General features: G+C 46.3%; 1 protein-coding gene across 3 annotated transcripts in view; it reads left to right on the forward strand.

Annotated features, from left to right (window-relative positions):
- The window catches only part of LOC144766632 (tumor necrosis factor receptor superfamily member 5-like), a 131,413-nt gene extending 109,815 nt beyond the window's left edge, over positions 1 to 21,598 (forward strand). Inside the window, exons 3-8 of one of the 3 annotated variants that reach the window (XM_078650416.1) lie at positions 4,388 to 5,869; positions 6,538 to 6,666; positions 11,502 to 11,621; positions 12,243 to 12,326; positions 13,610 to 13,659; positions 20,794 to 21,598. In XM_078650416.1, the coding sequence (XP_078506542.1) occupies positions 5,689 to 5,869; positions 6,538 to 6,666; positions 11,502 to 11,621; positions 12,243 to 12,326; positions 13,610 to 13,659; positions 20,794 to 20,862 (633 nt within the window). In that variant the 5' untranslated portion in view covers positions 4,388 to 5,688 and the 3' untranslated portion in view covers positions 20,863 to 21,598. Of the gene's footprint in view, positions 1 to 4,338; positions 5,870 to 6,537; positions 6,667 to 11,501; positions 11,622 to 12,242; positions 12,327 to 13,609; positions 13,660 to 20,793 lie in introns of those variants that run through there. The other 2 variants (XM_078650417.1, XM_078650418.1) reach the window with 2 other exon arrangements.
- The last annotated feature ends 2,275 nt before the right edge of the window (positions 21,599 to 23,873 follow it).

Below are 23,873 nucleotides of genomic sequence, written 5' to 3' on the forward strand. Positions count from 1 at the left end.
CGTAGCCGAGACGCCCCTGCCAAGAGGATTGACACGTTTTCAGGCAGACACGCCGTTTCACTATATTTCAAAGTGGCCAAAGTAACAAGGGTCATCCAACGCATTCGCCCAAAAAGACTACTCATTAGAATAAGGACTTTCTGAAGTGACTTATGAATTGATTTATTCAGATCATCAAGATCGATAAAACAGGATAATTTGCAACAATTCCGAAACCATAAAGGATTGAATTATACCACAAAGCATTGCGAAGGGGTTACAGCGTTGAAGAATATCACTGTCCTGAAGATGGTCTGACTGAATAATATCATACAAGACCGAAACGTCGACGACTATACCCATCTCCTTATTACTGTTTATCACACAAGTGATCTTTATTTAAGAAAAATAAGCGTCATTAGTCTTTTATATGTATTTGGTTTGGGTTGATACAAATGAGATATAGGAATAAATAAAATTCTCCTTATTCATTTGTCATATGCACTGTTTTGATACATGTACCCTTTCAACCTCATTTATTGCATTTATATAAAAATCTTTTTTGAATATCATAAAGTTCCCGTGTTGCTTTCACCTCTATATTTCACAAGTCATTCTTATTTGCATAAATAATTCGCAAACTATTGGTACAAATATCAATTAAGTTGAGACAGACATAGAAGCAGATACAGATAGTCTGTCATTTGAGATTACTCCTTTAAAACAAAATCCCTTCTAGGGACCTTTTCAAGACAACACAAAATACCAAGGCTGCTAATCTGGAATCCACCTATGCCTCTTAAATCCGCTACCCAACACTCCCTGCTCCTTTAAATCACGCGTGCACGTTCCTGCTTTCTCTCTTAGTGACTTTTTTTCTCCTATATTTCTATTCTATGGACTTTCTCCAAGTCGCAGCCGACATGTCTCTTGGGCGGGGTGGGTGGGGCACACAGGGAGGGGGTTTTTAATTTAACAACAAAAAAAAATACTTACCATTTCACCAGTTGGGTCCCTTGTCTTCTCTGCTCCTGCTCTCCTGCCGGAATAGGAAGCAGGCAGCCAGACTCCCTCTGGACCCTCCCCAAAGCCAATCACAATCCTACAAGCAGCGTTGTGATTGGTGGGGACGCTGCCCAGCCAGGTGCTTACTGGGCCACGTTCTCCAAGTAGGCTGTATTGCAGCCTTCATGGAGATGGGCAGAGTGTGAGTGACTGGTTTGAGTGGCCCCAGAGAGCCGTCCAAACAGTGATTGCGCCCTCAAGAGTGGGCACATCACTCCTCCCCTGCCCCGGCAGCTCGCAGAGCAGCACTGCCCGCCTGCCTGCCAGCAACCAAACATACATTTGTAATAACGGTATGTGTTTAGCATTTTATGTTTCTGCTTCTCACACTGGAGAAAGCAATGGGGCGACGCTCCTCTGCCCTAGTGAAGGAGCCGCCCCTGCTTTCCCCTTTGTGTGTTTTTCTCTTTCTTGGTCTCAGGAAATGCCCAATGTGGAGAAATAAGTGGCAGCCCCAAAACAGAGTGCTGGGGGGTCCACTGGCAACCACCAGCACAAATTAAGCACTGCTGTTAGACCCTTCATCTCAAAATAAGCGGAACTTTCATGTAGCTTTTGTCTGCCACCCAGACTGTAACCTTCTGTGCCAAGAGTTAAATTTAAGTGGTACAAAAGGGGGTGGTGATGGACGGGGCATCTGAACCAATCAAACACTCACACCCAGTCAACAGATCTGGGTTTAATCCATCACCGTTCTTTAGCCCACTCTGCCACCCCAGTTCAGACATGGCCATATGCAAATCAGTCTGGACCTGTGCCTCATGGGAACAGTCCAGCCCGAACTGCCAAGCCATGCCTTCCCTGGACCGGAAACAAGCTTCCGAGGAGCGGTTTCTGGCATTTCAGCCGTCTTCAGCCCGGCAGACTTCCTCACTTCAGAGAGGTGCAGAGTAGCCACTCTGGGTCCATCTACCCTTGGCTCTGCTCTTCTGCTTTTTTTCTACGTTCATACGTGTCCCCTCCCGTCACCAGTGCTTAATTTGAGCCAGTGTTTGTAGGTGGGACCCATTGCCAGTTGTTTTTGGGGACCAGATCACATTTTTAATAAACAAACTTGCATCCAGAGTGAGAGAGAAAAACAAACAATGAGGGAATATGGAGGAAAACAAAGGTGGAAAAACAGTGACAACAGTGAGAAGGCAGGGATGAAAATGAACCTGCAAGAGTGAGCTAGAGATACAGAGAATGTCTGGTGATGAATTAAAGAGACATAAGGCCAGGGGCGGCTTTTCCATCATGGTGGAGGAGCGTCGCCCCATTGCTTTCTCAAAGTGCGAGTAGCAAAAACATAAAATGGTATTTTAAATACCATTTTATGTTTCTACTTCTTGCCCTGCGAGAAAGCAGAAGAGTATGCCTGGTTGGGAGCGGGCGGGTCGGGTGGAGTGGCTTGTCCTATGCTGTGGGCCCTGACCGAAACCAGTCATGCGCACTCTGCATTTTCTCTATTTAGGCTGACGGCAGCCGACATAGAGAAAATAGCTTCCCCATAGGCGCCCGCCTGGGCACTGTCCCCACAAATCACAATGCTGCCATTGCCATTTGACAGTGGCGACCGGCATAGCTCATGGGGGCGGGTGGGAACAGGGGGTTGTGGGCTGAAGGGAGTGTGGGGGGTGGGCTCGATTACTGGAGGGAGCATAATTTAGAACACATTTTTATAACTTACCTTGCCATCGGGTCCCACAGCTCTGCTCCTGGTCTCCTGCCTCCGGCTTCAGGAATAGGAAGCAGGCAGCCAGGTTCCCTCTCCTGAGCCAATCACAATGCTGCAATGCAGCATTGTGATTGGTCTGAGTGCCCAGACATGGTGCTCAGCCAGGGGCTGGAGGGGTGGGCCTGTTCTTCATGTAGACTGAAATGCAGCCTGCATTGAGAACAGGGAAAGTGCGCATGACTGGTTTGAGCGGCTCGAGAGGGCCGACCAAACATTAACTGTGCACTTAGCACTGCCCTGCTCAGAGAGCAGAGCAGCCCTGCCCACCCACCCACCCACCCGCCCGCAAAGCAGCACAAACATAAAATGACAATAACTGAACGGTGTGATCATTTTATGTGTTCGAAAGCAGTGGGGCGACACTCCTCCGCCCTAGAGGAGGAGCCACCACTGGTTTTTAACTTGTTCTATTCCCTATGTAAGAGATGTGCTTGCACTGGAAGAATGCATGATTTATCTCTCTGAGTAATTCCACAAATATTGATTTCCTGGGAAATCGCTAATTTTTATTTATTTAATTCTTTTATAGCACTACTCCTCCCAGTGTAGAGTTGCAGAGCGTTTTACATCACACACGGAATCACAATAAATCATACAAGTTTGAAAATCAATATACAGGTAAAGCTACATAAGACAATGAGGGGTATAAAGTGTAGGAATCACACATCATCCATATGTGTAGACATCATGTGTCAAGAGTGAATGGTGTAGAGAAACACAATTCAGGAAAATAAACGGAAGTAAGACAGTGATTGTGGTTGTCTCTACTAAGAGGACCTTATTACTCTCCAAAAGAATCATTCTTTGCAATGTTATATAACAACAGGCTGAGAATAAAACAAAAAGGCTCTAAACACATCTTACAGTATGCATGCAGCTCCTTGATGCCAGTAAATAGGCCAATGTGCTATATTAGGAAGCTTGCAACCTATGAAATGGAAGTAACAAAATGTAGAACTCACGGAAAGCACATCAGAACCATGTGTACAGAAGTACTGTTACACCTTGTAAAAAAATAAAAATAAAAAAAATGTTTTTGCTGAAACTGATAAAGTCATTTACAGGAATATTGTATATAGTAATGCTGCTATAAAAAGGAAAAAAAATGTTTTCGCTGAAACAGATAAGAAAATCATGTACAAGAATATTATACATAGTAATGCTGCTATTCGCACTGTATCACAAATGTTCCGAATGTAACTGTGAAGCGCTCTGATACCCAAGGGTCATGTCCGCGCTATATAAAACTCTTTAAATAAATAAAAAATAAATGAAATCCCAGTGTCAAAAGCAGCAGCCCACTTACCTATCTAAATAAAATACAAATCTGTGATCTGCGTGTTACATGATGTGCTTTGCAGCAGGCGCATTAACCCTCCTTGCTACTTTATGCGTCAATACTGTGATTGTACAAAACACAGAACTCCCGCAGAACTGTGTTAACCACCAGAGTTATCTTCCCGCTATTATCATCCTCTTAAAATTGCTGGGCACAGAGTGACCCCCGCAGCAGGTGTCTTAACCATAGAAGATATTTTTACAAATCCAGCCTCCTTGCGACCATTTGAATGCATTAGAACAGTTGTGCTGTCATGTAAATCCTTATTTCCAATTTCTTTCCTGCAGATTCTGTCAGGCTCTGCTTTTCCAGCTCCGCCCCTCGTGACTCCACCCCCTGTCCGCTACCACTACTTGACCCCCAATATATGGGTTCCCAGAAAAAGTTTTCTCCGACTCCAGCACTGGTCCAGGCACGTTATTAGTATTTATTTGTATACATCTTAGGTACTGTCCCTTATCCCCCCCCCCTCCCTCCCTCCTCCTCTTCCGTTTGCCAGCTTCCCTTTGTTCTGGGATCCCCGGCGGTGCCCGAGGGCTGGGGAGACCTAATGATTCCTTGGAAGTGCTCTCATTTCTCGGAATGGTTGCATTTGGAGCTTCGCCTCCGCCTTCCCCTCTTCTCTTCCTTCTTTCCTTTATCTCATTCTATCCCCTCCCATTCCTCCTGTGCTCACGTCCTCTTGTCTTCAGCCCCTTACTCTACTTCTATCTCTTTTCTTCTCTCTCACCCTCTTCCTCCTCCCGTGCTTGGGATTTTCGTGTTACGCATTCCAAATGACTAAGACCGGGGTTTTCCCGGAAATACAAAGGTCTATAAATGCCGCTTCCTCGGCCTGTCAGACCCAGGAGCGGGGAGGAAGAGTTAGAAAGACCCGGCCAGGGTCCCCAGAGTGACGGGTGGAAGAGAGCCCTCTAGCTGCAGGGAGTGGGACAGGGAGACACACAAACAGAAATACCTCGCACTGAGGAACAAGGGAAGGTCCCTCGAGCTGGGGGACAGGCTGCATGCTGAGGGGCCAAGGGAAGGACAGGGGAACTCATACTGAGGGAGGAGGGAGACACACACAGAGAGAGGAGGCGAGACAGAAGGGAAAAGAGAGAGAGCGAAGCAAATAATTCCCATACTCTGAGACAAGGAGTGTGCAGAGAGATAATCTTATTACTGTGGGAGAGGAAAGAGGGCTCATACCAAGACCCCAAAACTGAGATTAATTTCTAATCCAATCTGGTTATTCCACATTTATTTTAGCAGTTGCTGCTCCCATGACCCCATAGTCCTATCACAACCCCATCCACGCCCCATCGCAGAATAGATCCATTCCAGTAGCAATACAGATCTTCGCTATCTCGCGATAGCTCCATCCATATCACAACTGCAGTCCATTCTCTCTCAAGAAAAGTATTGACCCTATCGCGATATCCCCAATACCCTAGCACAGACGACCTTTGTTCAGATTGTGACAAAGTCCATTCCCTCTCACCTCGTGTTATAATTCACACATATCACAAGTTGGCTCTCTTCATATCGTGATATACTCGCACCATTGGCGGCAAAGCTTCTCTGACTATACGACCTAGCTGTGCTAATGACATCACGTGGTCACTGGTGCTGCTGTCGTGACATGATGCCGGAAGTGACATGCAGAAAGCTCTTCTTGTTCCTGGTACCCATCATCCTCCTGGGCTCAGTGTCAGGTAGCCCTTCCTGTGCCAATGAAACGCAGTACCAGCTCAGCGAGGGGCATTGCTGCTCCAAGTGCCCGCCAGGTGAGCATCACATGGTCCCTCTCTGTGCCAGTGGGGACCACAAACCAATGCCTTTTCTTTAATGTTTGAATGTCTCCTCTGCCAGAATCCTGTATCCCTGGTACCCCTCCTCTGGTCTATCCATCTTTCATGTACTTCTCCCAAATGCATGGTCTTGTTTCCATCACTCACCCCTCTGTGTCAATTCTTTCCTTTCACCTTCTCTCTACCCCTGCCGTCTCTCTCTCTCTCATCAACAAACTTCCGTGCCTCTCACCATTAATTCTTACTCTTTCTTTTCCAGTCTATCTCCTTCGCTTTCTCGTGTCCCTCCATTCAATTTATTTTCTCTCTATCCTCCCCTCTTTTTTTTTTTGCAAAGCCTGTCTCTCTCTGAGCATCATTCTTTTTCATCGACCACCAGCAATTGGCCCCTCTCCTATACTCTCTCCCTTTTGCACTTTATCCTCTGTGTCTGTGCTTTATTCTCTGTTCATTACCCGTTCTCTGTAACGCTGTCATTTCTTCTCTGTATATCTGCCCTACCCTCTTACAGCACTTCAGTTTCTCTAACACCCACTCAAGAATGGCTCGAAACTCTGTTTCCTTCCCCTTCCCTGTACCTATGCCATCTCTTAAGCTTCTCTCAGCACATTCCTAAATATTCTCTCACTCACTTTACTATGCAGGTCACTACATGGTCGAGCGATGCACCCCTCTCCAGGACACCGAATGCCGGCCCTGCCGTCAAGGAATTGCATACAATTCCAATTGGAATACCAAATACCGGTGCCAGCCGTGTCGCCAGTGTGTGGGAGGTAGGTACCCTTCATCTTTATCTCTTTACAAGAACCACTAGCTTACTCTCCACACAAATTTCTCTATACGATTGCGCAAGTGTCTGTCATGTTTCTGACAAGGTTACACAAATCTTGGAAAGCCCTGACTCATTTGCTGGGTGAATCAAACTTAAAAGTGGGGCAGCCTCATAACTAGTCAACGGGATTGGACTTGTGAGTCCTTCTTCTACAAAGTTTGGAAATGCAAAATGCTGATCAGAGCATGTTAGGCCAGTGTCTATTGTTATATACACCTCCAGCAATTACCTCGAAAATAATGTGCTGGGTTACTCACTTTTCACACCCACGGGGAACCCAACAAGCTTTAACTTGTTATCTCATGTGTAAACTTCCAGGCTTTCTATTTTAAAACCTGCTACAATGTATCTTTACCAAGCATGCTTTAGTATTATTGTTACTAATGTAATATTGTCTCATTTAGTAGTTTATTTAGTAGACCCCTCCTGGGTCTGCCTTCCTTGTAGAAAAAGTCCAGCTTTACGTGAAATAGATCCATGTGGGAGCAAGTCTTGGTGCGAAGTGAATTCTGTATTATTTTTTTGCCATAAGTCTCTTGAAAGCTTGCTTTGCCATTTTATAAACTCGAGCTATAATATAAATAGATTTTATCTGTAGAAATGTTGACCTTATTTCGACTTGCTGAGTCCTACACCGAATGCCCTCTGTCCACCCAGCTTTGGAGCACACCAGTAACAAGGGAAAGAAAATATTGATTGGGTGGCATTTCAATTTGCAATTTTTGTAAGGTGTTTGGATGATTTTTTTTTAAGTAACTGAAAGTAATCCATATTATTTTGTCTACGAAAAGTAACCTTTTTACCTATGTGGGTAAGGTTGTTAAACTGGAATACTTGTTTGCTTAAAAGTAACTAAAGTACTCTTTTGCCATATTAATTAAAAGTAATTAGATTACTTTATTGTGTCAGCTTTTTTAAAGTAGCTAGCTGTAGGGAGGAATCCATTCTGCTCACAGCGTTTGAATCTTCGTGAGAGCACAGAATGAGAATATGTAAACACGTGTTGTGTTTCAGGTGTGTTTATCTTAAATGACGCAGGAGCCTGACACGTCAATCATTCTGTGTCAACGTGGTCACTGGCACTGGCTTTGGCCCCTGTGGAGGCCACGGGTGTTTCGTAAAGATACAAGTATTTATTGACATAGTCAGGGCTTTCCAAGGTTTGTGTAACCTTGTCAGCAACATGACGGACACTTGCGCAATCTTATGCTGGAATGCGTACACAGCAGTCAGGCGTAGGAATGTAGCGTGAAGCCTCGCACAGCGTGACCATGAGCTGTGCTGAGGGGCCTGTTAGAGAATGAACCGGCAGGGGGCGCTGCAGCACAGAAGGTCTTCTGCTAAACTCCGCTTTATAAACAGTCATTGCCTAAAGAGCTGTTAATTATAAGTAATATGAACGCTTTCAGTGCAGCAGCCCATAATATTAGAGGACCGGCCCCAACCCAGGTGCAAAGCCCTAAATCAGCATGCGCCCAGCCCCGGTGATTTTAATGCAGCCAGACGATCTGCTATCCATCACACCGAGTTGTCAGACTGCCCGCGGTTAAATATTGGTGTGATATAACTGATAATATGGTTAGATAGCTCACAGTTGATCACATGGAGGTCTGTGGAAATCGCTCAGTTTAACCCTTGTTTGGCTGAGTCTGCCCTTCTCTTTCCTTCAGTTGAATCACATCTCTAGATAACAAGCAGGTCTTCGCAGTAGTTACTCTAAATAGGTGATCAAAGATAACTCTATACACAGCCAGCATGCTTCGGAGCTGCTTGCTTTCAGCCAGGGCTTTAAGTGGGATGAAAAAACCTGGGTGCCGATGTAATTGGGACGTGTCTTAAAAAGTAAGCTATACCCCTGTGCTTTTAGCATAATGTGCCACCCGACCGGCAATTTGCTGCTTCTGTCATTGCACCCAGATATTTAATACAAGTAAAATTACACCTACAACAAGCCAGGAATATTGGCTTTGCCAATGGTTGTTAGGTGCATAAGATAAATAAGCAACAACTATGACTTCGTTGTAAAGAATATTGAACATGCTTCAGTGCTGAAATGATGAGACTGCGAAAGAACTATCGGGAGTCTCTGAAGTTATCTGAAAGGCAGTGAAGGTTGGCACTGGTGCAGAGTTTAGGTCTTTTTTCATCATTCTGAGGGTGAGGGCAAACATGGAGAGTCCGATTAGCGGCCTGTCCCAGCACTGGCAGGACCCGGCCCGCTTAAAGCCCTTCTTTCAGCTTATACCGTATTTATGGTATCAGAGAGTAAACTTTCTTCACTTTCAGCACTGGGATAACTGCAGCAGACGCATTGACCCTCTGGGTCCAGGCCATGCCACGAGAGTCCTGAGGGTACATTTGTATTTATTTATGTTATTTATTTATTTTATGCGTTTTTATATAGCCTGGGACTTTACCCGAATGTGTCAGAGCGCTTCACAATAGAAATAGTAATGATACATGGGGAGAAAATTACAAGTGAACAAATTTCAAAAGCAAATGTTAAGTTACATGAGGCAAAAGTGACAATTAGTGGCAGCCAAAATACAAGAGGTCGCAAACGGTACATTACAGGAGGAAAAAGTGACAGGTGTGCAAGAAACAAAAGCGTACAAAGTACAAGTAGAGGAATAATACTGCAATAAATGGCAGACACTCAAGTACAAGAACAAATGTTATATAGACAATGGTGGCACCTGTGCAAGCAAACAAAATGCAAGAGCAGCAAACAGCATGCCACAAGAGAAAAGTGACGTGTGCATGTTACAAAAGAGTGTCAAACACAGGTAGAAGGATTTGCAGTCGAGGTATTTCCACGCCTCCCTCCCACTTTGGAGGCAGAGCAGCCTCGAGATCAGAGCGCGCGCAGTTTCTGTGCCCTCGGCCTGCCTCGCGCCGCCTTCGGCTCTCAAGCATGGCTTGCCTTGCCCAGCAACAAGTGACGCGCGTGTCAAGAGGCGGCGCGCGGCGCTCCTGCCGCACCTGAGTGGGCGGGCGCTGCAGCGCGCCGCCCCTGCCGGGCACCGCTACCTCCATGAGTGGGCGGGCGGCTTTCTCTGCGGGCTCTATGAATAGGACCGCCGCAGGCCTGGTATCTCTACGTCGCCCCTTTCCATGCCAATGGTTTCAGGAGTCAGCGCGACGCTATGTCCAACCCAAATGCCTCATTGTATATATTGGATGGGGAGGGCCGGATGACGGTCGAGGTTGTAGTGTGCTGGTTCGCCTTAAGTGAGACTGTATTTGTGGTTTTAACTTCTTCCGCAGGCCCTGTGCATTATCTAACTAACAAATGTAGAATAACACTTTTTTACTCGACACTTTATTTAGCTATGCTTTATTAAGCGCCTTGAAGTGTCGCAGTATACCTACCAGCCCAGCAGGCGCTTTACAAAATAATGCCATACTCACTCAGTGGCAGAGTGTGCAGCGTGCCAAGTATGAGGGGCATCGTCAGATGTGCCAGTGCCAGCATCACAGTATTAGGAGCGGTCCGAGGTTGCTGGTTGACGTGCATTGACACATCCGTGTGCCCGAGTGTGAATATTAGTTATGGAAGGGGAGGGGGGAGGGTGGGGACAACTGGTGCAGCATCTCGGGACTGACGCGCACCGGCACACCTACGTGTGTGGGCTCGAGATCTAGAATGGGAGGTGTACAAGTGAGGTACATTAGCAGAGTTCTTTGTGAGATGTTGTGTACTAGAAGAAGGAATTCACGTCAGGTGCTTTTGCAGAACTGCCTCTGACGTCAATGACTCGAATAGTGAGATATGATGCTGGTCGGGGCTGAGGTACATTGGCAGAGCTTTCTGTGAGTCCTGGTACTAAGTTGCAGAGGTGGCGGGTAACAAGCAAACACATTAACAGGGAGAGACGAGCTAAGGCTTTGGCTCGGATCTTAGAGCCCGTGCACGAGCCGAGCCCTAAAAATGTTTCCTATGTAAATAGTACAGCAAACAACACCATCTGAAATATGATACTGTCTCTTCAAATTAAAAAAAAAAGTATGCAATAATTATTAAATTACAATTGGGCACCGTTCATTGTTTGTGAGGGGGAGATGAAGTGATTTGCCCCCAATCACAGGAGCCGACGCCGAGGCTCAACCTGGCTCCCTGGTACCAAAGTTGACAGCGATGGTTACATGGTGCAGGGAGGCAGGCGCCCAAAGTCCCACGAAAACTCGGCTCGTTATGGGATCGAGCTTCTAAGTGGCCCTCGAGCTGAGCCAATGCCAGGATTCAGGCTCGAGCCTGGTTCGAGCTCTTTCAGTGGCTCGCCCACCTCTACTTGCTACAGGTCGGGGCAGTGCCGTAGGGTGACCAGGCGTCCCCGTTTTGCCAGGACAGTCCCTGTTTTTCACCTGCTATCCCGGCAGATTTCAAGAAATGTAGCTCATGTCCCGGTTTTTAGAGAGGGTCGACTGAAAACGGTGGGAGGTGTTTTGTTTTCTATATTTTACAAGCAGGGCTAGTTAGCAGTTGTTTCAATAAAGCAATTTAGTTAACAGGCAAGCTTACTGCCTGTTCTGCAATTCTCTGCTGAGGAGCGCTCTCATCGCTTGAAGTACAATTGAAGTCCTTCTATTTTTGTGAAATGTCCCCGTTTTTGGCTTTAAAATTCTGGTCACCCTAGGCAGGGGTGCATTGTCTGAACTGCGCATGTGTGGGACTGAAGGTGTGTCTGGATCAGGGCTGAGGGGCATCAGTGGAGCTGCGGTTGCCACTGACACTCATTCTAACTAAACACCTGGTTCTCTCTCTCTCTCCCCCAGTGCTGGAATACCGAAGCAAGTGCTCCCTGACATCAGACGCCCTCTGCAGGTGCAGGGCGGGGCTCGACTGCGCCACTGATGAATGCTTGCTGTGTGTAAGGCCCCGCGCAAAATACCCAGGTGAGCTTTAGAAGGCACTAGACGTGGCGAGGTGCATGAGGCACGGTACGTAGAAAAGAATGTAACTGGCACGTTGTGTAACCTGCGCTTCTCTTACCACACGCCCTATCTTCAGGGATGTGTTCCTACTCCGGGACACAGCAATGCAGAATTATTTGTACTGTAATTGCAATTGCCTAGCGCTGTATACCTACCGTCCGAGGTGCTGAAACGCTTTATCAAACCGGGGGGGCAGGGGCACACTATACTGTGGAGGAGGGTTATAAGATGTTACAACGCATTCCGTTGCAACGCATGCCTTTTCCACGCATGCGTTACTACGGAATGCCATTACCACGCATATGGTTTACCACGAAAATGCCTTTACCACGCATAGTTTAACAACGTTTTTCGTTGTTTAACTATGCATGATATCGGCATTTTCATGTTAAACCGACTGCATGATTGATTATGTAGTTCAAATATATATATATATATATATATATATATATATATATATGTTTTTTTAATTAAGCCTAACCAAATAAATTATTATAATTAAAAAATATACTTACATTTTCTTTCGACTGTATTCTCCTTCTTCTAACTCTTTAAGTGGTCCTTTCTCTATTTTTGATGCAGTACGTAGACGCACGTACGTAATCACGTCTGTTAGGGAGGCTCTTTCCATGAAGGACGACAGAGGCACAGAAGAGCGTGTTTTAGGTAAGTTTTCTTTCTTTTTTTCTTTAAACACTCTTGTTTGTTTGTTTTTTGGGGGGAGACCCCCTCAGCCCCCCCTTTTGTTTTTCGACCTTTAACTCACATTCCTTTACTACGTATTTCGTAGTAAAGGAATGCGTGGTAAAGGTTATAGTGGTAACCACGCATGCGTTGTAAAGCATGCGTGGTTAGTGCATTCGTGGAAACGGCTTCGTTGTAGAGGCTGTTTCCCGTGGAGGAGTGCTTGGGTGGAGGGATGTTGTACTCGCCGACCCGACGCTGTGGGCTTTTGTGGGACGGTTTTTAGTGTCGCGCGTGAGTGGCTAGATTTGTGCATGAGAGGATAGAGTGATGCGTGAGAGGGCAGAGTGATGCGTGAGCGGCCAGAGTGGTGTTCTTTTGGTATCGTGGGTTGCAGCGCTCAGCAGTGTGATGGAGGAGGCTGACAAACACCGCGGTTTTGCAAGAAATCTAAACAATCACACACACACCCAGACCCAATGTAAATTAGGCCGAATGCTACTCATGTTACCAGTTAAGATAATGTCTCGCACCTAGCTAACAGGGGCTTCCCTGCTTCCAGTTTCCAGGCCCCTGCTCCCTCCTTTGAGGGTGGGATGTCTGCATAGTGGTGGAAAGATGTCTGTCTCTATCAGCTAAACTAAAAGTATAACATTGGCATACCATCCATACCAAGACCAAACAGCCCTTCATACATGTGATGGACTGTTTTGTTTTGGTATGGATTGTGTGTGTGAAATGTGAATGAGTGTGAATTGCATGACTGGAAGGGAGGGAGGTTGAAAATTGTCTGAATAAACCAAAGTTACACTTTAAGTCTTGTATTTTTAGTATGTTTGTGACACATATGGTATAAAGAGAAGAAAATAAAAAAAGAAATTTGAAAAAAAAAATAAAAAAATATGAGAATCTGTGTAACCTGTGAAAATGTTTTTTGTGGCTTATACATAGATTGCTGATTCGATTTTAGAAAGCTTTGATTTGGAGGTGTTTTTTTTCCCTCTGTATGCCTTGACTGAATTCCCGTCCCCGCTCCAATATTCATAATCTCCGGGGAACCTCCGTTAATAAAAATGAGGGCAGTGAGTGTACTGAGGCACTCTGCAGGTATTGTGATGGAAAGCATAAAGAGTCAATACATTTTCTGTAAGTGAGGTGGGAACAAAACCTCCTGTGACCCAATGTGAGTTTTTTTGGGGGTGCTGTATGTTGTAGGCTCTTCACAGTGCGTTCGAGCTGAATCTTTCTTGTTTCTCCATCGCCAGGACTCCAGAAACCACACGCGGGACAATCCAGGAAGCCCAACTCCAAAAAGGTGAAAATATGTTTTTGTATCTCAATAAAGCTGAGAGGGTGCGACTGCAAGGGGAGATGAGCGCGATGGACGAAGGAGCTAAAGGGAGGGTCTGCGTGAGGAGTGGTACAAGAGTTTGGATTTTTGGGCTCAGTGACACCATCTAAGCTGATCCCTAAATCTTCCTTCCACTCACTAAGACAGAACCTAGAACTATTTTCCTGTAAGCGACAAAAAGAGGAAATATGGAAGAAGGAGGGGAGAGAAACATACAGGAAGGAAGAGGCATCTTGAAGCAAAGGGCTGACATTAGGAGACTTCAATATCTGAAAGCATATGATTACCAAAATATCTCCAAAGACATATTATTATTATTGATGGTAAAACTCTGGAGGCCTGAGACACAGTATTATTATTGATGGTAAAACTCTGGAGGCCTGAGACACAGTATTATTAGTGATGGTAAAACTCTGATTTGTAAAGAGGGGAATTGGGAGGTATGGGGTGTTGTTGCACTGTTTGTAAAGATGGAGATAGATATTTAAACACAGCAGGCTAAAGGGTCAGATTCAGGAAATCCAGGGAGCAATCACACAAAAACATGAAATGAGAAGAGGAGATACAGCCAGCTTGCGGAAGTGAAGGAGGCTTGCAAATTACACCTGTTGGGTGTAGTATATTGCACGCTCAACCTACATGCTGCTCTAAGTGATTTTAGGCAAAGGCTAAATCACAACACTGGCTCTTTGCTGACCTCGTATGACATAACCCAGAAGTTGATTCGTGCTGGGGTGGAAGAAGCTTTATGTACGGAACAACCAAATGGTGGAATGCCTTACCGCTCCACTTAAAGACTAGTCCCTCCTTGTCAGAAAGAATCTTAAAACCTGGCTTTTTAACATATAGTATCCTGGGATGTGTATCGTTTTTTTTTTTTTCTCTGTTAGACTAGCGCCAAGACTGCCATGGACAATCGAGTGCTTTATAAAACCCATTATCATTTCATTTAATTGTAAACCTCATGTCCCTTTGGTGATGCCACCTGCTTTCACAAACCTTCCAGACTCCTCTGCTTTGCCGGACAACTAATTGCACACATCCCACACATACAGAAAACCAGATCCAGGGGTTGGACCGCCTTCTACATCGCTCCTAAAGCACAGAATGACCTGCAGCCACACATAATAACCTCCTCACTTCTTCATTTCCATAAGAAGCAGAAGACCTGGCTTTTAGAGTAGTCTCACTAGGCCCTAGGTGTGCCTAGACTCACACCTGCTCAGCACTAGGATACCCTCCCGGCTGATAGTGCACTCTAGAAATATGCCCTAAATAACCGTGGGTGAGGATAAATCAGTCTGGATCTGAGAGCAAAATAGTCTGGGACTGCTGCGTCAGTCAAGTCAAGTCAATAAATTTGTATAGCGCGCTACATACCCAGAGGGTCTCAAGGCGCTTGAAGAAGGGTGGGGACTTACTTGTCAAATATCCACGTTTTAAGTTGCTTTCTGAATGCTAGGTGGTTCTGGGTAAGGCGAAGGTGAGCGGGAAGTGAGTTCCAGGTTTTAGCTGCCAGGTAGGAGAAGGATCTACCTCCCATGGTTGTTTTGTTGATGCGAGGTACAGTGGCAAGGGCCTGGTTGGAGGATCGTAGCTGGCGGGGGGGGGGTGTAGAAGGACAGTCGTGTGTTGAGGCATTCGGGTCCGATTTCGTAGAGTGCTTTGTGTGCGTGGGTTAGGAGCCGGAAAGTAATCCTCTTATTGACGGGGAGCCAATGGAGGTTTTTCAGGTGACCGGAGATGTGTTCTTTGCGCGGGATGTCTAATATGAGCCTGGCTGAAGCGTTCTGGATGCGTTGGAGTTTTTCCTGGAGTTTTGCGGTGGTACCGGCGTAGAGGGTGTTTCCGTAGTCCAGTCGGCTCGTGACCAGAGCGTGGGTGACTGTTTTTCTAGTTTCGGTGGGGATCCAGCGAAATGTTTTTTTGAGCAAGCGAAGAATGTTGAAGCAAGATGAAGAAACGGCGTTGACTTGTCTGTTCATCGAGAGTGAGGAGTCCAGGATGACGCCCAGGTTCCGTGCGTGGTCCGTCGGGATGGGTGCTTTTCCAAGTGCCTCTGGCCACCAAGAGTCATCCCAGGCGGAGGGGGAGGTGCCTAGGATGAGGACTTCTGTTTTGTCTGAGTTCAGTTTCAAACGGCTGTGCTTCATCCATTCGGCTACTTCTTTCATTCCTTCATGCAGGTTGGTTTTGGCAGTGTTAGAGTCTCTGGTGAGTGATAGGATCAGTTGAGTGTCGTCGGCGTAGGAGATGATGTTGAGGTTGTGTTGGCGTGCGATGACCGCGAGGGGGCTCATGTATACGTTGAAGAGGGTGGGGCTGAGTGAAGATCCTTGTGGTACGCCGCAGATGACTTCAGTGGCCTCGGACTTGAATGGTGGAAGGCGGACTCTCTGGGTTCTTCCGGTGAGGAACGAGGTGATCCATTCCAGTGCTTTTCCTTGGATTCCGATGTTTCTGAGGCGTTGTAAAAGGGTGCTATGGCAGACCGTGTCAAAGGCTGCGGAGAGGTCGAGGAGGATGAGGGCGACTGTGTCTCCATTGTCCAGTAGAGTTCGAATGTCGTCTGTTGCTGCGATGAGTGCGGTCTCAGCGCTGTGTTTGGCTCGGAAGCCGGACTGTGATGAGTCGAGGGATTTGTTGGTTTCGAGGAAGGCGGCGAGCTGGTTGTTGACAGCTTTCTCGATGACTTTGGCCGGGAAAGGAAGGAGCGAGATGGGGCGGTAGTTTTTGAGTTCGGTGGGGTCCGCTGTGGGTTTTTTCAGAAGGGCGCTTAGTTCGGCGTGTTTCCAGCTTTCCGGGAAGGTTGCGGAGTTGAGGGAGCAGTTGATGACGTCTCGAAGGTGTGGTGCTATGATGGAGTCTGCTTTGTTGAAGATGTGGTGAGGGCATGGGTCTGTGGGGGATCCTGAGTGGATAGAGTTCATCAGACGGATGGTGTCCTCAGTGGAGATTGACTTCCAGTCATTGAGGATATTCAGGGGGGTGGGGGTCCTGCAGGGGGTTGGGTGGGTTGGTCTTTGGGTCGGTTGTCGAAGCTGTTGTGGATGTCTGCAATTTTGTTGTGGAAGAATGAGGCTAGGGAGTCGCAGAGGGCTTGAGAGGGGGTGATGTCGTTGGAGTTGGCCGAGGGGTTGGTAAATTCCTTGACGATGTTGAATAATTCTTTGCTGTTGTGGGCGTTGTTATCTAGTCGGTCCTTGAAAGCGGCTTTCTTGGCAGTCCGGATCAGTTGGTGGTGTATGCGGGTGGCGTTTTTGAAGGCGTCCTTGGTGCTGGTGGTTGGGTCTTTTTTCCAGGCCTTCTCAAGGGAGCGACACAGTTTCTTGGATTTCTTAAGATCCTCGTTGAACCAGGAGGCCTTCTTGCAGCCTAGTTTGATTTGTCGTTTTTTCAGTGGTGCTAGGATGTCGGCGCTGTTGGATAACCATTGAGTGAGGTTGGTGGCTGCTTGGTCTGGGTTTGAGGAGTGGGCTGGGGGGTTTTGAAGAAGCGATGAGGAGATCTGGTCGATGGTGATTTTGTTCCAATTTCTTTGCAGAGAGGGTTGGGGGTGGTTGTTGGATGTGGGCTTGTTGTAGGTAAAGTGAACGCAGCTGTGGTCAGTCCAGAGGAGAGCTGTGGTGTGGTTGAAGGAGACATGTTTGCTGGAGGTGAAGATAGGGTCGAGTGTGTGACCTGCGATGTGGGTGGGGGAAGTGACAAGTTGTTTAAGTCCGAGGTTGGCGAGGTTGTCCAAAAGGGAGGTTGTGTTGCGGTCGTTGTTCTTTTCAAGATGAAAGTTGAGGTCTCCCAAAAGGATGTAATCCTCGGAGGGGAGCGCGTGTGGAGTGATGAAGTCCGTGATGTCTTCACTAAATTGTGAGCGGGGTCCTGGTGGTCTGTAAAGGAGGGTGCCTCTGAGTGTGGTCTTGGGGTCGGTGTGGATCTGGAAGTGAAGGTGTTCAGAGTTGGCGAGATTGACGTCTGAGCTGGTTGAGATGCGGATGCATTTCTTATGGACGATAGCGATGCCTCCTCCTGTGTGTCCAGTATGGTCCTTGCGAATGATCTTATAGCCTTCCGGGAAGGCAATGGTGATGTCAGGGGCTGATGTGGCGTTCATCCATGTTTCTGTTAGGAAGGCGACGTCCGGAGAGATGGTGTCTAGTAGATTCCAGAGGTCAATGGCGTGCCTGTGGACCGAGCGGGTGTTGAGCAGGATGCATTGTAGGTGGTTGGGGTCGGATATCTGTTGTGAGTTCGTAGAAGAGGAGTTGTTATTGGTGCCGTCGAACTTGCAGGAGTTGCAGGAAAAGGGTCCATGGGTGTGTCCAGGGGCGGCTTGCGCGCAGTTGGGGGAACGGCCGGGGTTAAGGGCTAGGAGGGTGGTGGCATCGTAAATAATGCAGGAGGGGTGGACATTACGAGGACCAGGGGCTCTGGCGCTGGGCGCGGTCCAGGCGCGGACGGGCGTAGACGGGCTTACCTTTGGCGCACCTTCGGCGCGGCCGCAGCGCGTGGACGCTGCGCGTGGGACCATCTGACATAAATGGACAGAGGAGGGGGCGGAGCGTGGGAGGGGCAGCAGGGAGGCGGCAGTGTGGCTGAGGGGCGGGCCTGGGGAGATCAACAACAACAAAATGGAGGGTCCGAGGGCAAGGCACACAGGGGTAACAAACACAGAAATACAGCGAGTGAGCAGTAAGCACAATGTGTACAAAAGCGCTGATAAAATTATATACCACAACAAGCTATCTAGTGAGCAGCAATCCTGACAACAAATGCGCAGACAAGCAATAATGATCCCAATAGCGCTGAAAGAGGCTGATAATCAACAGAAACGCTACGCGTGTGAGGCGCCAAAATACAAAGGCAGCAGCAGTTCAGCGCGTTACAACGATACCAGGGAGCGTCACAGCACAAGCACAGGAGGAGCGTGGTGGAGCGACCGCACCGAAGCAGGTCCAGGCGTTCATCGCTGAGGATGCAATACCTGCTACTCACCCCTGCTCCCTCTCATGTAGCCATGAGACAAACACTATCACCAAAATCATGGCACACTACAGTGAAGCAGCCTCCGGCACACCATCAAGAGGACGGCCAAATGGGTCAGGATAAAGCAACCACTCAGCACAGCTGGTGAGCCCCAGCTGTAGACAGCCTCCCTAAAGCCACTCCAGCTGAACCACATGAAAGCACTAGAATTAGAGAAAATAAACCCACCCAGAAAGAAAAGCACAAACCATATCAGTCGCATGCATAAACGAAGCAGACTCTTTTTCCAATTGGCCAGACTTAGACCTTTCCATGGGCAAATACTGGGATTAATCAGGAAGCAGGCTAAAATCCAACTTCAAACTAAGGGGACCCATCAAAAACTAGAAAAAAAGGAACTCAACACTGAGACATTGGGCAAAGGAACAATCACAATAAAAAGGCAAACACAAGATGAATGCTTGACTGAGCAGGCAAAGCTAGTTCAACTTCCATTGGACTGAGAACCCAAACAATTGCTAAAGGACCAAGTAAACAAGATGCAGACTTAGGGAGGTCATGGGTTGTTTTAAAACTGAGTTTAACAAACCCAAAATGCGAGGAAGCAGGGCGATCTTTGGCATCAGAAAATCATTTCTATGCTGCTTTGGCAACCATGAAATTCTTGACCACTTCTGTATATTGCACACAATTCTCTTATCTGTTGGTAAACTGTTGAACCTCCATTGTTGAAAGGAAAATGGGAGCATTTGTGGTTGGAAACTGAAGGGCAAAATGGAAGTACCTGGTGGAATTGTGTTGAGCATTGTTATATGTAAACTCAGTGTTTGCTTTAAGTTTCCTCCATTCATCTTGGTGCTGGGCAGCAACAATAAAGATAGTTCTGTATGATTTGATTTACTTAATTTCTACTATAATTTGTGGGTGGTAAGTTTTGCCTTTGTGGCCTGGCTAGTTGCGAGGCTTGATCATTTTCAGATGAAATGACTACCTCTATCTAAGATCACCCCATGTAGGAGAGCATTGGGCCAGACTGGCTTCTTCCAAGAATGTTGCAGCCAGTTTAATGGCTCTGGGTAATTTTGGGAATAGAACAAAGTTCAGTCTGTAAGCCAACCACAACCAACAGGACAGTCTGTTTCTCCACATGTTGAAGCCATGATAAAATTAATGTATACCAAAGTCCATGGATTGATTTGCTTTTGTCATAAAACCAAGTAAATCCCATGGACTGGGATATCTGTTTTTTGTTTGCATCCTGGTGCCTCATATGTTTCTGGACTATGTTATATATAGGGCTCCCGGTTTTACGTTTTTTTTCAATGTTAACATTTCCGTCTCTATTTATCCACTCTTATTTTTTGGCCACCATATTGGTATTTTTCCATATTTATTTTGTGTTTTGAGAATAAATTGATATGTAACATGGTACATTTCCACATGTATTTAACTGATAAATATGCACTCATAGTTTGATGTCTTTCATTGTTTAGCTAATTAAGCTGTCAAATATAACAAAACACTCCGCCCACATGTAAATATTAGCATTATATACAAATGTTTGTTAACCTGTGCCTGTATTTAAGGAAATTTGATTCTGTTTTTCTAATTCTCCATGATGTCTATCTGCTCAGCTGTGGTCTAGAATTCACAGAACAACATGGAGAGCCACTAACAAAAAGCACAACTGTCTGTATTTTTCCACTTTTAAAAATAAATACAGATAGAAAACTTCATTTCTTTTCTGTCTGTATTTATCTGTAAAAATGGAAGCCTTAGTTATGTACCTGGCATCGGAATGTCCAGGACAAGCTCCCCAGCCTTTTGTGTGACAGTTTGCGTCACTGGTGAGTCTTGACAGCACTGAGTGGTGCAAGGTTTTGCCAGATGGATTAGGGAATTGGTGAAAGTGAGACTATTGGGGCATTCCAATGAAATGACCTCTCAAAGATAAGAACTGGGGTCAGTGGCTGAACCAAAGCTTGAACCAATGGTGTTGCTCTTCTATTCCCCTAAGAGAAGAAATGTTGGATATGTGAGGCTGGAAGATGAGCTTCAGATTTCCAATTGCACCCTTGGAAGTTACCCTTCTAAGACTGTTTCATCTTTTCTTTGCAGGCACTGGCCTCCCGGAAGAAGAGAGGCAAGCATAGCGGTCAGCTGAGGAAAGGACAATCACAACAGTGACTACTCTTTTCTACTTCATAGACTTACCTTATGGATGTGATTTTACCCTTCACGCTGAAAGAACAAACGAAGAACCATGGTGACAATATGACCGCTGTCTTCCAGGACATTGGAGTCAAAAGACAGAGATGCTCAGAGATGGCTGCCTTATGTACCAATGGACATTGAAAGTAAAGACTCCTTCAACAGGTCTACCTCTTAGGACATCCGGCTGAAGAACCGGACAAGGACTCGCATTTAAACAGCATCTTTCCCAGATTTAGCCCTTTCTGAACACTCATTATGTAGACTGAGCCAGCTCCGGCAGTAAAATTAGATGCGAATACTCTCCCGCCTTGCATCCAGGGCCCCAGGACCTACAGCATTGGGCATTAGACTATCCTGAGCCTCATTCATAGCAGTAGGGACTTTGGTGGACTCCAAAATATGTTTATTCGAGGACGTTGGTCAATTTATATAATTTACTGCTCGTCTCTCAGCATGATTGTGTTGATCCATATTCCAGAGGCCTTAGTTCTGAATGCAGATCATCACTCAGATTCTATTTTGGGTGCAGGACCCAATGTTATCCTTGAAAAGACTTGGGAACATTTACAACAACTTTCTCTGGAGTCTCAATAACATGGATAATGAAAGTCTTCGCTGTGGGAACTGCTTCAGACCGTCTGTTGTTAGTTGAAGTGTGTATGTCTGTAAGTCTTGAAAAAATATACGTAACTAAACATGTTCTGAAGGATTTGTGTTCTGGAACCGGCTTCCTCATTTTTTCATAAACAGCATTACCTGGATGTCTCATTCATTCTAGTGAGTGTCTTGATGTCCCAAAATCCAAACATTTCTTTTTTTCCTCAGGATCACGAGTCCCCGCTTTCCCTTTTATTGAAGGATATCTCTGCACCTCTCTACTTCCTCCTTCCTGTCTCCTTCTCTCTCTTCTTTGTAGAGTTGAGCCCAACACCTTTTTTTCTATTTTCTGGTTTCCTCTTTTCACTCTTCCTTCAGTTACTTCTTTCTTACCTACCTGATGAATTTCATAAAGGCAACCTGTCTTGGCTAGAGGGATGGCGGGGAGGAGATGCAACCTCTGGCTCCACCTTCTCCCAGCCTATCATAGGTAGGGGTGTGGTCGCTCCGCCCAAGTCTGTGACATAGTGAGACAAGGTGGCGTTAGAGCCAAGGCAGGGACCATGGCTTTGCCTCTGGCTTCAGGCAGGCCTTCACAGTGATCGCTCCCACATTGGGATTTAAATTCTCAGAGCTTGGATGCTTGCTCTTTTGTGGGCATGGGAGGTGGTATTGTATTGTTATTGCATTTATATAGCGCTTACTACCCCTGACGAGGCATCCAAACACTTTTTCGGCGAGTAGCACGCTACTCCGGAACCCATAGAGGATTAGTGTTGAATTTGTATAGTGAAACATGCAAGTAAATTTTAAGTGGTGGATAAAACACAACACGTCGGGAAGGCCTCAAATCTAACAAGTGGTTAATGCAAAAATAGGCAATATCCAAGCAAAATAATAATTGGCAATTGCGGACCAGCCCATCCGCTCAAATCAAGTTAGAGCATATCAGGCTAATATCCGTACATTGCATTTTTCTCTCAATACAAGTCAATGGAGATGTGGACACATGATAGAAAGGTGCTACCTCAACAAAACTAGCTAATGAGCAGTAGGCAAGATCTTCTCACGAGAAGGAATAGAGAAGACCTTGAGGAGAGATACAACTACAACAACCAATGCTCAGTTCACTACTTTTCCGAAATTCGCCCTTCTGCTTAATACACAGTGCAGAAAAATGTGCAATTGTACAACACTGAATATATTGATTTTACATCCTCTGAAAAACATGAAACCTTTCAGACATATTAAAGCTAATGAGTTCTTCAGGTTAAAATAAAACAATATTGAAATGCAATCACATAACATTAGTACATGTTTAGGTGTACAAGTGCAATAACGTGTTCATCATAAAGCAGGTAGTATTGCGGCATGAAATATGAAATTCTGCTTTGTTGTAGGGCCGCTGTAGGCTGTCCCACTGTCTCCATATGTCCCCTCATGAGGGCAGCTGAGCTCCCGGGCATCACTGAAAGGGCGTTAAAGGCAGCTATAATTGATCGCTCATTTGTGTTGATTAAACCTTGCATATCTGCATTGTTTACTCAACCCGACTGGGCTTTTTATTTATGGTCGAGATATGACCAGTGATGTCATGATGTTTTGTTAGTGGCTGTGTTGCTGTACTGATGATAAAGACCTGGTTGTTCTCCGTGGATGTTTGAGTGATGTGTGTTTTCTGGGAAAGTTGATGTTCTGGCTTTTCGGTCCCTTCTGTCATGGGTAGCGCCAAGAAGCCTCCGGGCAATTGCTAGTGCTTTACAAAAATTAAATTAAATCAAGTTATAATATTTAAATGGTGCGTGTGCGCATCTCTCTGTCCCAATGCTTCTCCTGCATGTGCACCCTAAGACCAATCAGGCAATGTGTACATGACTCCAGCTGTCTGAAGGCTACGACTACAAGTTTTGTGAAGTGAAATTTCGCTCTGCACAATTATAAGTGGATCAGTGCTCCTGCACTTAGTTTCTCAGGTGTGCAAATAGCAGGCCTTATTTTAGAGCTGCTCTGGCTTCTGACCATGGACAACACCACTCACACACCTCTCTGCAGCCAAACACCCAGCAATATCTCACTGTCACCCAGGAACAGACATTTTACTCCTGTTGAAATCTTGTTCTGCAAACGTAAACACTATGGGGGTCATTAGGATTGCAGTTTTTCCGCATCCTCCGGGCCGGCGGAAGTGTCCGCCGGCCGGGAGGATGCGGAAAAAACGCTGCGGAGCCTTCAAAGACCCCCCGCCAGATTAGGATGGCTGGGGGGTCAGGAAGACTGTCAGCAGCTTTTCCGCCACGGTCGCCTTCCGACCGTGTGGAAAGGCATACGGACTTTTGTTTGGGGGCCTGTTGCGGGCCCCCGGGGATGAAGGGGGTGTGGGGGGTGCA

This window comes from Lissotriton helveticus, chromosome 7 (genome assembly GCF_964261635.1).
Source record: "Lissotriton helveticus chromosome 7, aLisHel1.1, whole genome shotgun sequence".
NCBI classification, from domain to species: domain Eukaryota; kingdom Metazoa; phylum Chordata; class Amphibia; order Caudata; family Salamandridae; genus Lissotriton; species Lissotriton helveticus.